This window comes from Osmia bicornis, chromosome 7, assembly GCF_907164935.1.
Source record: "Osmia bicornis bicornis chromosome 7, iOsmBic2.1, whole genome shotgun sequence".
Taxonomy (NCBI): Eukaryota; Metazoa; Arthropoda; class Insecta; order Hymenoptera; family Megachilidae; genus Osmia; species Osmia bicornis.
Window position 1 is genome coordinate 6,089,655 of NC_060222.1, and position 14,089 is coordinate 6,103,743.

General features: G+C 39.8%; 1 protein-coding gene across 6 annotated transcripts in view; it reads left to right on the forward strand.

The window, feature by feature from the left end:
- LOC114875351 (trichohyalin) overlaps window positions 1–13,642 on the forward strand; it is a 156,185-nt gene extending 142,543 nt beyond the window's left edge. For 4 of the 6 annotated variants that reach the window (XM_046286361.1, XM_046286362.1, XM_029185518.2 and 1 more), the window contains 9 exons: window positions 387–644; window positions 737–924; window positions 1,915–1,972; window positions 3,275–4,253; window positions 4,462–5,021; window positions 5,618–5,778; window positions 5,856–6,003; window positions 6,078–6,253; window positions 6,535–13,642. In XM_046286361.1, coding sequence (XP_046142317.1) covers window positions 387–644; window positions 737–924; window positions 1,915–1,972; window positions 3,275–4,253; window positions 4,462–5,021; window positions 5,618–5,778; window positions 5,856–6,003; window positions 6,078–6,253; window positions 6,535–6,559 — 2,553 coding nt within the window. In that variant the 3' untranslated portion in view covers window positions 6,560–13,642. Of the gene's footprint in view, window positions 1–386; window positions 645–736; window positions 925–1,914; window positions 1,973–2,278; window positions 4,254–4,461; window positions 5,022–5,617; window positions 5,779–5,855; window positions 6,004–6,077; window positions 6,265–6,534 lie in introns of those variants that run through there. The other 2 variants (XM_029185519.2, XM_029185522.2) reach the window with 2 other exon arrangements.
- The last annotated feature ends 447 nt before the right edge of the window (window positions 13,643–14,089 follow it).

Below are 14,089 nucleotides of genomic sequence, written 5' to 3' on the forward strand. Positions count from 1 at the left end.
ATACATTTTATACTTGCCTATGAACGTCGCTAGAGTTTGGAGAGAGAATTATCTCTCTCGTAAGCGCGAATTTACTTATTTTTCGATTGCGTTCCATGCATCTGTTTACTTAGCTGCGCCGTGACCATAATCTACACTGAACAAATTCCAACAATCATTTCTATCTCTTCTGACTCTAGAAACGAATTTGCGCATTGGCATCGGAACGATTTAAGGCACCCAATTGCATTTTTCATTCGAGGCACGTTCACGGTGTCAAAGCGGAAATTGTACAAATGGTCGCGGTTCTTAAGTAATGCGGCTTTCATCTGCCTAGCTGTAGCGTCGAATTGTGCATGCGATTGTCGAGCAAAATTTTATTGACGAGACTGGTTTCGAAATCGCAGGTGGACTTGCACGAGGCGAACAAGAAACTCCAAGCTGGCGCCGCGAAAGCTGGTACCGACACTACACAAGAGAGAAGACAACTGGAGGAACAGAGACGTCAGCTGGAAGAGCAGAGAAGACAGATGGAAGAACGAGCCAAGTCCGTAGATCAGAAAGTTAGAACGATAGAGGAGAAGGAGAGGACGCTCCAAAGTCTCGACCAGGAGCTGAAGAAACGGAAAGCGAAGATGGACCAGCTGGAGCAACAATTGCAAAGGGTGGGGAACGTTTTCTCTGTTACCGTTAGGATTATTCAATTTCAAAGAGATGGTCCTGGTATGAATTTCAATTTTTCCTTTTTTTTACGTAGAGCGGTGGCTCGCCGGACAAGAGATTGGCAGAAATGCAGAAGGCTATGGAGACCACCGAGAAGGAGCTGGAAAAAGCGAAACAAGAGTCGACCAGAAGCGCTGCGGAGACCGAGAGGTTACTGCAGCTGATGCAGATGACTCAGGAAGAACAGAACACCAAGGAGAGACAAATCAGAGAACTTCAAGAGTAAGTAGTAAACTGTAGGAGAGGGGAGAAAAAAGGATTTTCCATCTCGGGATCGTCTGTCAGTCGTCCCCAATGGGGTTGACTGTTGTCTAGACGATCCCTGCCTCAGACAGACCATTGTTTAAATGAGCCTTGTGAGATTCATAACCCGCTCTGCCGTTCCCAAGTTTGCTTATATCCACCTCCTTGTAGTCACCTCCCAACTTAAGTAGCGCTGGGTAGGTCAGCAGGTACGGAAGGCCCAACATTTGACTCATTGCCGGCGTGTAAGGAATTTTGGTCTAGGACGCTTCTACTTTAACAAACTATTCTGTGAGACTGGGTTAGCAGCAAAAATAACACCCACCAGGCGCTTCATGCCCATAGCCAGAGCCCCGTTTGCCACCGGAATAGTCAGTGCCCAGACCACATCACGAGGAGGAGGGGTTGGCACATCATGTGTCGGCGTTGGGGGGGTCGGGCAATCCTCCAGGGCGCTGGATCTGTAGGGGGTGCCCCGCAGCCCGGTGTCCCTAGTGTGCGAATATACCGATATTTTCTCATTGTCTCTTCTCTCTATCTACATTTCATATGTAATATTACATATAATGCTATATATGGTGCAGCATTTATGTCTACATCTTCCCTGACGCGTTTTTTAGCCCCTGAATGGGCGTCATGATAATCTTGCCCAGGGCGCCAATATTGTTAAAACCGCCACTGGGCACATAACACCGCTGGGGCTGGCTGCAAGGCCCCGAAAGGCACCTTTGTAGTCCCCCTGCCCCTCCGACACCTATCATACCGCAATTCGGAACTTCTATTTATATATTCGAACTGCATGCCGGGCGACCACTAGCGAGAACACTGTCACCGATCATCTCGCCGCCACCTAGCGGTCTCCGGCCCGAACTAAAGACGAAACCCTCCTTTCCCCCTCCACTTAAACCTCCTACAAAACGAATACCGATCACGAACCGTGTGTAATAATAAATTAATTTTATTTTACAGTGCACTCAAAGCCGCACAAGCCAAGTTGAAACAAGCCGCAACTGCACAGCAACAAGAGGTCAGTATGCAGTTAATATTCTTGGGATTATTTTTATGAAATAATTGAAACTTCAAAGAATTTGCGAATCTAGACTTTACTACCGATGGAAGAGCACGACTAACCACTTGATTTCTTAAATTTTCACGCTCACCCTGGACACGACTCGTACACGTACGGACCGCGTGTTCTATTGCTTGCTTAAATTATTGTATTCGCTTTCTGTCTGTGATTCTTCACCTGTGTTTAAACGATTCCCATCGATCCCCATCCCGCTTTGTCCACGTGAAAAAATGGTGCGTGTCCGAATGATGGCTCGATGAACAGGCGGGTCCCGCCGGATTCCTAAAAAGCTTGTTCTAAGGTCGATTTTCGTTGGGGACGCCTTCTCCGTTCTTTTTAGTACAATTTGCATATTAAGCGAAACTTCACAAGTACACACACGAACTTATAAAATTAATACGAAACCAATTGAACGAATGGATTCGTATCGATTCCGCCAATGGACAAACCACACTCGTCAAGATGTATAATTATTTTACGTAAAAGAAAGAAAATGAGAAAAAAAGTAAAAGCTGCGACCATTGTTAACGTATTTAATAAATTGATAGCGGGAAGATAATGACGATAATAACAATAATTAATTGATATACATATATAAATATATAAATATAAATATAATTATAAATATAAATATAAATATTAATGTAAAGGTGATAAGAGAGGACAACGGCAACAATAACTGTTAAAAGAATTATTAAAATAATTAATCAGAGTGCGATCGGTATGTATATACATATTATATATATATACATAAATATATATAAATATATATATACACATATTACGCAGCTGAAGTGTGAGACAAACGCATGTAAATCTACGTGTGTATTTATACACGTACACTGAAGAGATATACGTATGTAGATATATAAATATAAATATTATAAATTAAATTGAAGAACAGAAAAATGGTGTAAATGGTGTGAGGCCAAGGCAGAGAGAACGACGAGAAAGAGAAAACTTACAATTAGTCCATGTGTCATAGACGATGATTTATCGAAGCAGAATCAAACGAAGGAAGAATAGAAAGAAAAGAGAAAACGGCGATGAAAAGTCGCGGAGGAAGCCCTTCCGAGTTGCAAGAAAATCGTAGCCATTCGGAGACGCACCCCCTTTAACGTCGTTCAAGCACGAAGAATCGTTCGACGCACACGGGTCTCGAACCCTGCGTTTCCCTTTCTGTTTCTTTTTTTTTTCCTTCACTTTTTCGTTCTTTTGTTTGCGTTCACAACCTCCGCACACGACGATGCACGCACACAGCAAGCCGAACGCTCTGCGACCAGCCCTGAAAACGCGAGAGGACGAGAAGACGCGAGGAAGATGGAGCAAGAAGCGAAAGACAGGCGGATATGCGAGTTGGAATTGAAAGCATCCTGCTTGGAGAAGAAGCTATTATCGAAAGAGTGTTCGAAGAGGATGAAAGATGCGAGGAACAGTGTGGAGGATAACGAGGGCTGGAAGAAGGAGCTGGAGATGAAGAAGCGACGAATCGCAGAGCTGGAAGACGAATTGGTCGCTTGTAAAACCGTGAAAAACAGCAACAACGAGTACACGCAAAGTCTGAAGCTGTTGGACGAGCTGAAAGAGGAGAAAGATTCGTGGAGAAGAGAGATGGAGGTGAAAAACAAACGCATCACCCAGCTGGAGGATGAAATAGAAAGATTGAAGATCCTTTTGGATGAAAATGGTGAAGCTTCGAATTTCAAAGACGATGAATCTAAGATCGAAGACAATAATAGCGAGCTGTGGAGGATGGAAATCGAAGCGAAGAACAGAAGGATCGTTGAATTGGAGCAGGAAATGTTGTCCTTGGAGAATTTCCTCAGGGAGCACGCTGATACGGAAAGCTTGCGAGATTTGGAGATCAGGATCGAAAGAAAAGCAAGAAGAATCGAGGAATTAGAAGACACTGTTGCTGAATTCGAAGACTTTCTCAAGCAAAATCCGGATGTTAAAGAGTTGCATGATCTTCGTTGTCAAGTGACAGCTGGAAATAGGAGGATCCAGGAGCTGGAGAGGTGGATTCAGAAGAATGGAGAAAACAGAGAGAGCAGAATCGATCAGGAAAGGGTCATTGAACTGGAGAAGATGGTGACAGAGCTGGAGGAGTACGTGAAAGAGCATAACGTCGATGTTTTGAAGAGGAAACTGCAGGATCGAGAATGCAGGATCGATCAACTTCAGGATCGGATTGGATGTCTGGAGAAGGAATTGTTGAAAGTTGAAGAGAATCGTCGAGGTAAGTGGAGAATATATATTTGTCTTACAATAATCCTAATTTAAATTTTAATATAAAATTAAAGGTTTATTAAAAATTTATAAGTAAAGAATAGTAAAGAGTGAAGATTTGGGGGTTTAAGAAAGAAATAAAGTGAAAATCCAATGTTGTATAATTACATTATCTATATTATTGTCTCATTATTTATGAAAATCGATCAAACTTCCAGAGAATACATCAAAGGATCGTCAGGACAAAGCAACAACCACGAAACCAGAGCACCTTCCTTGCCAGCACTCAGTTGCTGAAGAAAGTACGAGCGAGTTGTGCGACAAAGAAGAGAAGATGAAAAAGATGGAGCATGCGATATCCGAGAAAGATAATAAGCTTCAGGAGTACGAGCAGCAAATTGTTGAGAACAAAGAGGAGATAACGAAGCTGAGAAAGGAAGCAGCTGTACTGAAGAAGGAACTGAGCGAATACGATGACATTGGTGTTTTAAAGGAAGAGATCAGAGTGAGAGACGAAAGGATCCAGCAACTCGAAGACGAGCTAGATTCTCTGGAACGAGCGTTCAGTGAAAGAATTGATTTGGAGCAGATCGAGGAACTTGTGAACGTGATTAAAGAGAAGGAGGACAAAGAGACACAATTGTCGAAGGATCTGATAGATAAGAGGTATAAAATTGAGGAACTGAGCGAGGCTCTTCGTGAAAGCGTTGTTATTGCCAGCGATAGCGAAAGAAAGCTGAAGGACGAGGAGAAGACGAAGAAGGAGGCCCTTCAGAGGGTAAGTTATCCCATAAAATCAAGTCACCTGTGATATACAGGGTGTTCGACAACGGGTGGGAGATTTTTTAAGGGGTGATTCTAGAGATTGTGGCGTTTGTGGCTTTGTTTTCCAATAATTAACGTTTAAAAATTCGAGTAAAAAGCGCCTAACACCTGCAACCTGCCCAGCACCGACGATTGAACGTCAGGTCAACAGGGGTAGGTACAATCATTGAGTAATAGAAACTTACCTCGTCCGCCCCTAAGGGTGAAGGGAATTACAATTCCAAAAGGTTACAACCTTTGGTGGGAAATAAATTAAGAATTAAGAACTTACCTCGTGCAATTCTGTTTCTCGGTACTGCAGCATTCGGCTTTCTTTTCTTGGTTATGACTGTACCCCTGCTGCCCTGACGTTCAGTCGTCGGTGCTGGGCAGGTTGCAGGTTTTAGGCGCTTTTACTCGAATTTTTAAACGTTAATTACTGGGAAACAAAACTGCAAACGCTGTTTCGTTATTCTTGATTTTCGTCTTATTTTAATTCCTAGAATCACCCTTTAAAAAATCTCCCACTTGTTGTCGACCACCCTGTATAAAATATCTCATTTCTTTTAGTTAGCTAAATTGGAGCAGAGAATTGCATCGATGCAAACAGCTTCAGCCTTGAAGTGTATCACCTGTCAGCCTCTTCTCTCTAAACTGCGCAAGTATGAACAAAAATTGGAACGCCTCAGTGAAGAAAGAACTACGCAACTGGAGGATCTGCATCAAATGAAGTAAACAATCGTAAATCCATCTTCCATGTTTGAACAGAATTGAATTTTTATGAAACTTCTTTTTTATATGTCGATAGACGAGAAGCTCTGAAAGCTGCAGTCTCTGAAAAGGACGCTCATCTGGCGTTGTTGGAGCTTTCAGGAATAAAAACAGTCGCTCAGTCCGTGCAAGCGGAGCAACTGAAAGCAGACAGGAAGAGATTACTGGATAAGCTAAAGAAAGAGGTGATTTATTAATGGGTAAAAGTTTTGTTAAGAGAAATTTGTAAAAATACATCTTCCTGTTCTTGGAATCGTAGGACGAGAAGAGCATCAATTCATCGATAGAGTCGAGTCCAAATGATTCAGAGGGAACACCACAGTTATTGACCAAGCTATTGGAAACATCTGACGACGAAGAAACTCTGAATGATCGTCGCAGTGATTCGAGTTCCCCGAGACCAGCCACGAGGAATGGCGACAGCTGTGGTCATTCGTGAGTTTCCGGTAATCAAACTGTTAATCGCTAATTGTAATCACGATCAGGGCCGGCCCTGGCCCTCAGCAGACTAGGCGGGCGCCTAGGGCCCCCCAAGGTCCAGGGCCCCCATAAGACAATTTTGCGTCTAAGAATGCAAGAAGAGTAATGTCATATATGTGAACGGGCCCTTGTCCGGTGCTCGCCTCAGGCCCCCGAAATCTCAGGGCCGCCCCTGATCGTTGTATCAAAAATAATAAAGTAACCTTCGAAAAAATGACCACGTTATTTATTTACAGGAAGAAGACGTCGAAGGGAACGTAGTCGAGAAGAAATGAAAATGAAAGCAATCGAAAGCATCGTCAGGACAGCAGATAAGTACACGAGGCCTCGTACGGTCAAAATTGGTTATTGAACACAAAATCGAGCTATCGGTCTCTTCGATGTTGTCATTGTGCACATACACGCAACCGTAGAAGCAATCTAGAGCATCGACAACGACGATACCAACAGACAACATCCTTCTGTCATTTCATCATTCATCTCATCATTCATCATTATCATCATCATCAACATCACTTTCTCATCATCATCTTCGTCACGGTATCTCATCATCGTTTGCGAGTTTCTATGGAATCGAAGCCGAGGGAAGATCTCGTAAAAGATACAAGGATGGATATTCCTTGAAATCGCGTAAACGTTTGCTGCTATTTCGTTGTTGCGAACGTCATTGATCGTTTAAGAAATACGCAATGGAAACGCAGGTGTTCTACCTCTGATCCTTGTACTAGACGAAACTCGACGACATTTGGAAACTGATTGATTATCATTGAAACAGAACGTCAGGATGGGTACATTTGTTACGATAGAATTTAGGTAGTTTCTTTTCTCTGTAGACCAGTTGGTTGCATGTCTCAGGATCCTCCTCGGATGCTCTGTTTCCGATAGATTGTATTTCTATGTCGTTTCGCGTCGAGTTTCGTTCGAGTTGACATTGTTTAAAAAAAAAAAAAAAAACTAGTATCGTCTGAGAAACGTCGTACTCCCTCCCGCCGTAATATTTCAATCTTTTCCCCCCCATCGTCCACGATTCGAGACGAGAAAGGAGAATTGTCCTCCTTTTCCTTTTGTTTGGATTTCTTGTCACGGGTCCAAAGATCGTCGTTGTAATAACGAACGCTAGAGCTCTAGTCAAAGGAAAGCGAGCAGAGCGAACTGTAGCAGGATAATATGTATAAGTAGGATCGTTCTTTAATATCCTGTGAGCTATCAACGAAACTTGGAACGTTTATTTGTTTCGGAATTGAAGAATAATTGCAAGAGCGCAACCGGAAGCTCGAGTCGTGGTGCTGATTAGCTTTCAAGATGACAATAAACGAACGTTTTCATGCGCTCGATGATCTTGCGAATGGACGCACGAAAAAAACGCACGCCACCCCCTTTCCCATTGATCGGTGTCTCGTTTGTGAAATCGTCCATGATCTAGATTTCTGAAGCATAGCTGTTGAATATTGGCTACTCGAGATTATTTCAATAATTAAATTCACATTTATTATTTAATTATTTAATACAGGCCTGTCTAACTACTAGAAGAAGTGAAAGAGCTGCTCCCACTCTTACCGCTTCAGACTTCCCCCACCATCCAGTAGCGTCAGTAGTGGGGCAGCGGTTTCTAGCAGCTAGGACTAGGGATACGCGTCGAATATTGGAAGAGTGGGGGAAGCCGAGCGCGAGCTGTGTGGTGGGGGAAGGAGCCATGATGGGCCGCAGGTTAGACAGGCCTGATTTAAAAAATAACCAAAATCAGTCAATATTCGTGAGAGCAGCTCGAATAAAATTATAAATTCCCATCGCGTGTGATGTACATATGTATAATCGTGAACAACGCTAGTATAATACTTATTATTATATAGATACAATTGTCGTTCGTACATTTTAACCGATTCTATTATAATATTGAACGACTTCCATATAGTTTCTCAGCCCCATTCACTTGGTACATGTCTATTCTTATGTTGACAGCTGGTACAGATATTTATTGAAAATTGTTGTCCAATTACGAACTGAATTGTTACGAAGAGATCTTTACGAGTGTAAATATTCCTATTATGGTATTAGAAGTTTAGAGATATTTATGGTAATTCGATTGTGGAATATCGTTGCGATTCGTTTCATTTCAGTATCTTTTTCTCTGACATTATTGATCCACGTTGAATACCCGAAAGCACAATTTAACTCGTCGAAACGAATCGTCACGTTCGCTCGATGATTATAAAAACGAATTATTCCCGAAACGGATATAGAGAAAATATTCCTAAGCGTTTTCTTCGTGCGTCGTCGAGAAGTTATCCAGGACACGAATGGTCCTGATCAGAGGAGACCGTCGCGAAGTCTCTGAACACGAAGACATCTTTATAAATCTTCATTGTAGAACAACACCGAGAACAGAAAATCCTTCGTATTCTCGATGATCCTGGGCGCTGATGAACGAGGCTTCAGCAGGATCCATTATTTTACGAGGAGTATTATTTTCTCTGGGAGAGCTAAAGGAAAAACGAAACAAACCCGAGGCACTAAGAGGCAGGAAATTAACTAGAAACGAGTTTGTACATAGTCGATGTTTCTTCGATTAGTCCTGCTAGTGGTGATACGCGTCCATTTGTGTGCTGCTCTGAATCCTGGTTTAGGATAACCCATTCCGAAAATGCATTCAAATAGTTTAGAGGAATACCTGTACTACGTGTGTATACATAGTTCTATATCTCGGTAAAAGAATTTCTCGAGCATAATTAACCTCCGGGATTTCACGTCAGAACGAAGGTGAAAGAAACGAGATAACAGTGGGGCATGATTTTCAAAGACTATTGTTAATTGTTGATGAAGAACGAGCATCAACATTCTCTGTCTGAATGTTCCGGATCACCATTGGAAACGTCTACGAACGACACGGACAAAGAAAAAAGCAAAGTCTGAAGAGAAGATTAAACCATTTAACCCTTTGATGGATTTATTGAGAATGAAGTCGATGGGGATGAAAAATTAATCTTGGTTTCCATAAAACCATATTTAATTAACTGCCATTCTTAATTAAAAAGGTCCCATCTACCATTTTCAAGATTTTTTGAAACCTTCAGAATTTGGTACTATATCAAATTTTTTTTATTGAACTATCAAAGGGTTAACATACTTTCCTATTTAATTGAAGAACACAGTCTACGTCCGACACTCGTTCGTCGTATATATATATATATATAAATTATATATAAATATACAGATATATTGTCGTGTCTACCGTAAAGAAGAGTTAAGTGACATGTTGAAAGTGTAAAATTTTATCGTTAATACTTTAACAGATGCTCTCTTTAAAAGCTCGTCGAGAAAGGAGAAAAGCGTTCTTTGCTGGTACACATACCTTTTCCCATTTCGATCTCTGACCATCCCCCTGCAACGAATCTATATCCCAGCCCCCTCTTTAAAGACTTCTTCTCACTTCTAACGATTTAGAAGCTAGATAACGCTGAAATCGAAGGGCATCGGATCGTGAACAGGGCAGACGATTAACAATTATATACAGAACAATGAAAAATGGTAATAGCTTCTCTGCCCTGTCTGTAGTCGACTAAAGTTTCGTCGAAGAAGTATCCCCTCTTTGATCTCTTCTCTCGACCCAATTCTTTAACGTACAATTAGTATAATTTTGCGTAGCGAACAAAAATGATAAGTGAAATAAAAATAAAGAACAAAGACGCTCCGTAATCAATCTTATTGAGAAATTTTGATTAATAATCAAATTCAGACAATCCAACGACTAATGAAAACAAAACGATGATAATCAAAGACACATAATCATTTATTTTTATCTTCTTCTCATTTATCTTTGTTAGCTAGTTTTTATATAAAATCATTCAAAATAATATGAAAAAATGTACTCTTCTTTTTGATAATCCTTGAGTCGAGGAAGAGATTCAAAGAGGGAAATAGAAATTAAAGGAAAAGGTAAAGAAACGGTTAATAAACGTGTGCCACCGTCATATCAAGCCTATATCACCATGTTACATTATATACATATATTATATATATATATACATAACTAAGCAGAAAAAAAATTAATATTATCGTTAATTGACACAATTGTTAACGTGGAGTGATTGCATTTCGTGTGGGTGTGTATCAATGAATTTAAAGAAAAAAAAAAAGAAAAAAAAACAAACAAAGAAGAAAAATGAAGTCTTTCTTTCGATCGCTCGAGAATCGAGAACAATTGTTGAACATTTTTTCGAATCTTCTTATTGGCACTCTTTCACTATCTAATTAAAAGCAATTACTCTCATCTTAATCATCGTATCGTCTTTACTTAGAGAATAAACAGGTTGTAGTCGTAGTAATGTAATCGCTTCGTCTGTCTTCAATTTTAAGACTGTCTTATCAAATATAAAAACTCGAACAAACGCTTGAAAGAAAAAAGGAAAAAAGAAAAATACCAAAATGCTTCGAACGTAACGACGTTCCATTTACAAATACTCTGTCCTATTAGAAGAACGACCGAATATCACTCCTTTTTTTCTTTTTTTTGAAAATTTATTCATTCGGTCTGTCACTCGAGTGATCTTAAGCCGAGACTGTTCGTGGAACACGAGTGAAAATGCGAAACGAGAAAAAGCGAGTATCGTGTGAACGAGGCCGTCTCGATATTATTTTTCGACTCGACTGTTTAGTATATCTACGATGATAAAAGAAAAAAGAAAATGATAAAAAAAAAAAGACAGAACGTTTTTATGTGAATAATGCGTAAGGAAAGCCCTTGCGTCGTGGCGTCAAGTTCATTGAAATTGGAATCACGGCCAATTTAAAAAGAAGAATGCAAGACAATTTTTTTACGCTATTTCTAATTTTTTAAAATCGCTCGATTGGCTTATTAATTGCGAGAAAGATGAATTTTCACCGTGAATCCATACCGGAAACGATGCCGCGACCACCACGGTGGCTTCTCCCAGCCCCCTTTTTTTATTCTCCAATTTCTACGTGTTTAAACGTTAAGCAAAGCAACGGATAGAAACGACAGAAAGGCAGAGAAAAGAATGACGAGGATAATTGATGATTGAAACAGCGAAGATTATTAGTAATTAACACGTTGAATGGCACCAGTTTAATTTGTAACGTTCGACTTGTTAATTAAATTAATCCAAAATACGATTTTCGATCGCGTGTACATACCTACTTGAAAGAATAAATTGCGTGTTTGTGCGATCAAGAGAAAGAGTGAGGATGAAAAATGAAAGCAGAGGTAAGCAAGAAAGAAAGAAATAGAAAGATACGAATGCGAACGAAGCGAATTAATTGCGTTAAGCCTAGTCTTTACGACGCTTAATTAATCGAATGATTGACGATTAACACGGATCGAAAGATTCTTTCAAGATGTCTCGTTTATTTTAATCTTTTTTTATTCCTTTTTTTATCGAAGGATCTTCGATCGGAAAAATCGTCGAGGAATAGGAGAGAAACGACGAGGCTAGCGTTAAGTTTAATGATAAGATAAATTAAGTTATTAATGAAAAGAAAAAAAAAAAGTAAACAGTTTATTGAAGTACATTGTTGCAACTGCCATGCTGTGTGCCATTATATAACACGAGTCACGTTTGTCGTAAAAACTTAAAAGAACAAAAAAAAATGTGAAACATATGTGGAAGGAAAAATCTCTTGTGCGCGTTCCCGTCTGACTGTACTTCTTGGTTACACGCCCTCTGTCATCGTTTTGCGAACGAAACACACAATAATTAGAAGGTTTTATTCTAAATTACTAATTAATCAATCGATTTATACAATTCGTTTCAAGTTGAAAAATATCTCTACCACTTCGATCCTTAAAATTTCTTACAATTCTCATTAAAATTTGTTATGGTTGGGCTTAATACTTAGTATTTGTCACCACGATACTAAGTACGAAAGCAAAAATGTTTCCCTTATGTATTACGATCGGTATTTAAAATTTGATTATCATCGAATCTGATGGGATTCGCGTACACTTGCTCGCACGAACCAGCATGTACATTATAGCAGAAATCGAAGCACCGTATTATAAATATAACGATTAAATGTATACATATTACATATACATATGTGTTAACGCGTGCGAGCACGTGTACGATGTTTCCGAAATTTCGTCGCGAACGAGGGGAATGTATCCGAAAAAATCCGGGCGTACAAAACGTGTGTGCAATTTTTGTTGGCGTGGATTCGTTCCTGCATTCCAGGGAATACGTGAGAAGAACAAAAACAACAAAAAAAAGAAAATATAGAGATATTATTTTTCTTTTTGTCCGCCGTCGATGTACGAATTAATCGCATGCACGTTTCGAGTATCGATGTAAACGACGTTCAATTGAATTAATATTCACCAACACCTTAAGGTGAATCGAATTTTGTAGTCGTTGCAGCGTTGATGAATTCTTTTGTAATTCTTGTATCGTTTAGGAAATTCAACCTGGCCCAAATCTGCATACCTTTGCTCGCAAACGAATGCATCAAAACTATTTGCAGATATTTATTTAAACATACGCTTAAAATCGCAATTATTCAGAACACGATCGGCTGTGATCTCGGCGATGTTAGTATTATTTTTATTTATTTAATTCGTCCATAGTTTTCAGACAAATATCGATCTTCTTTGCATAATTCGTATACGAGCAAACGTATGTTTCCTAAATATTTGTACATAGGTACGGGCTAGGCTTTAACTTGCAACTACACACACGTGTGTTTCAAGAAATTTCGATAAATTCATCGAACGGGAAAGCTGTTGACCACCGTTCAAATAAACATCTGTACATATTAATTTTTCATTCTTTCATCGAGCGGTGTGCGGTTGCGAGTTAAGGTAGGGAACCATTCCGCAGGATGTAAATGTTTTATGTACACGTATCGTAAAGGATGGTTAAACGTTACAAGTTTTTTGTCCGAATGAAAACCACACACGCATACACGTACACAAACACACAACGTAAGACAAATGTGTTCATCGATCACGTTACTCAACATATGTGTTGTGCAAAAGAGAACACGAGCAAGAGAGAATACGTTTATCTTCTTTAAAATACAAAAGATCCGTGCGAGAACGGAATTTCTTGCGAAAAAAAAGAAGAAGAAGAAGAAGAAGAAACTAGCGAGTATAATCGAATTGTTAGATGACGGTGTAAAAGGGAAAGAAAAAAAAAAGAATGGACAGATTTAATTATTGTAAACCAAAGATGACGTCGACCCATCATAGATTCAAGCACAATAAGGAACTAAGTAGGGCCAGGCACAATAAAATTCGGCCGTCACGTTGTAGGCAGCGATCTGTTAGAGCGACAAGTCATATAAGTATCTATATAGCGAGACTATTAAATAAACACATATTGTCTATTGTCACGAGAAGTGTATTCATTGTTGAACGCTAAAAAAAAGAAAAAAAAAGAGAAGAAATGTTTTTCCCCTCAAGTTTTTCTCCATCATTCGCATTGCTAGAACTACCGTTGGGTTTAAATAAAACATAATTGCGGAAAAGAATGGAGCTGATCCTTTATTTCTTCATCCTTGTATATAGGGTGTTCGACAATAGGTGGGAGATTTTTTAAGGGGTGATTCCAGGGATTAAAGTAAGATGAAAATCAAGAATGACGAAATAGCGTTTGCGGCTTTGTTTTCCAGTAATTAACGCTTAAAAATTCGAGTAAAAGCGCCTAAAACCTGCAACCTGCCCAGCACCGACGACTGAACGTCAGGCCAGCAGGGGTAGGTATAGTCATAACCAATCATTGACAAGGGGAATTACCCAAGTGTTACACTCACTTATTAATGAAACTTTGCCAGCTTGTA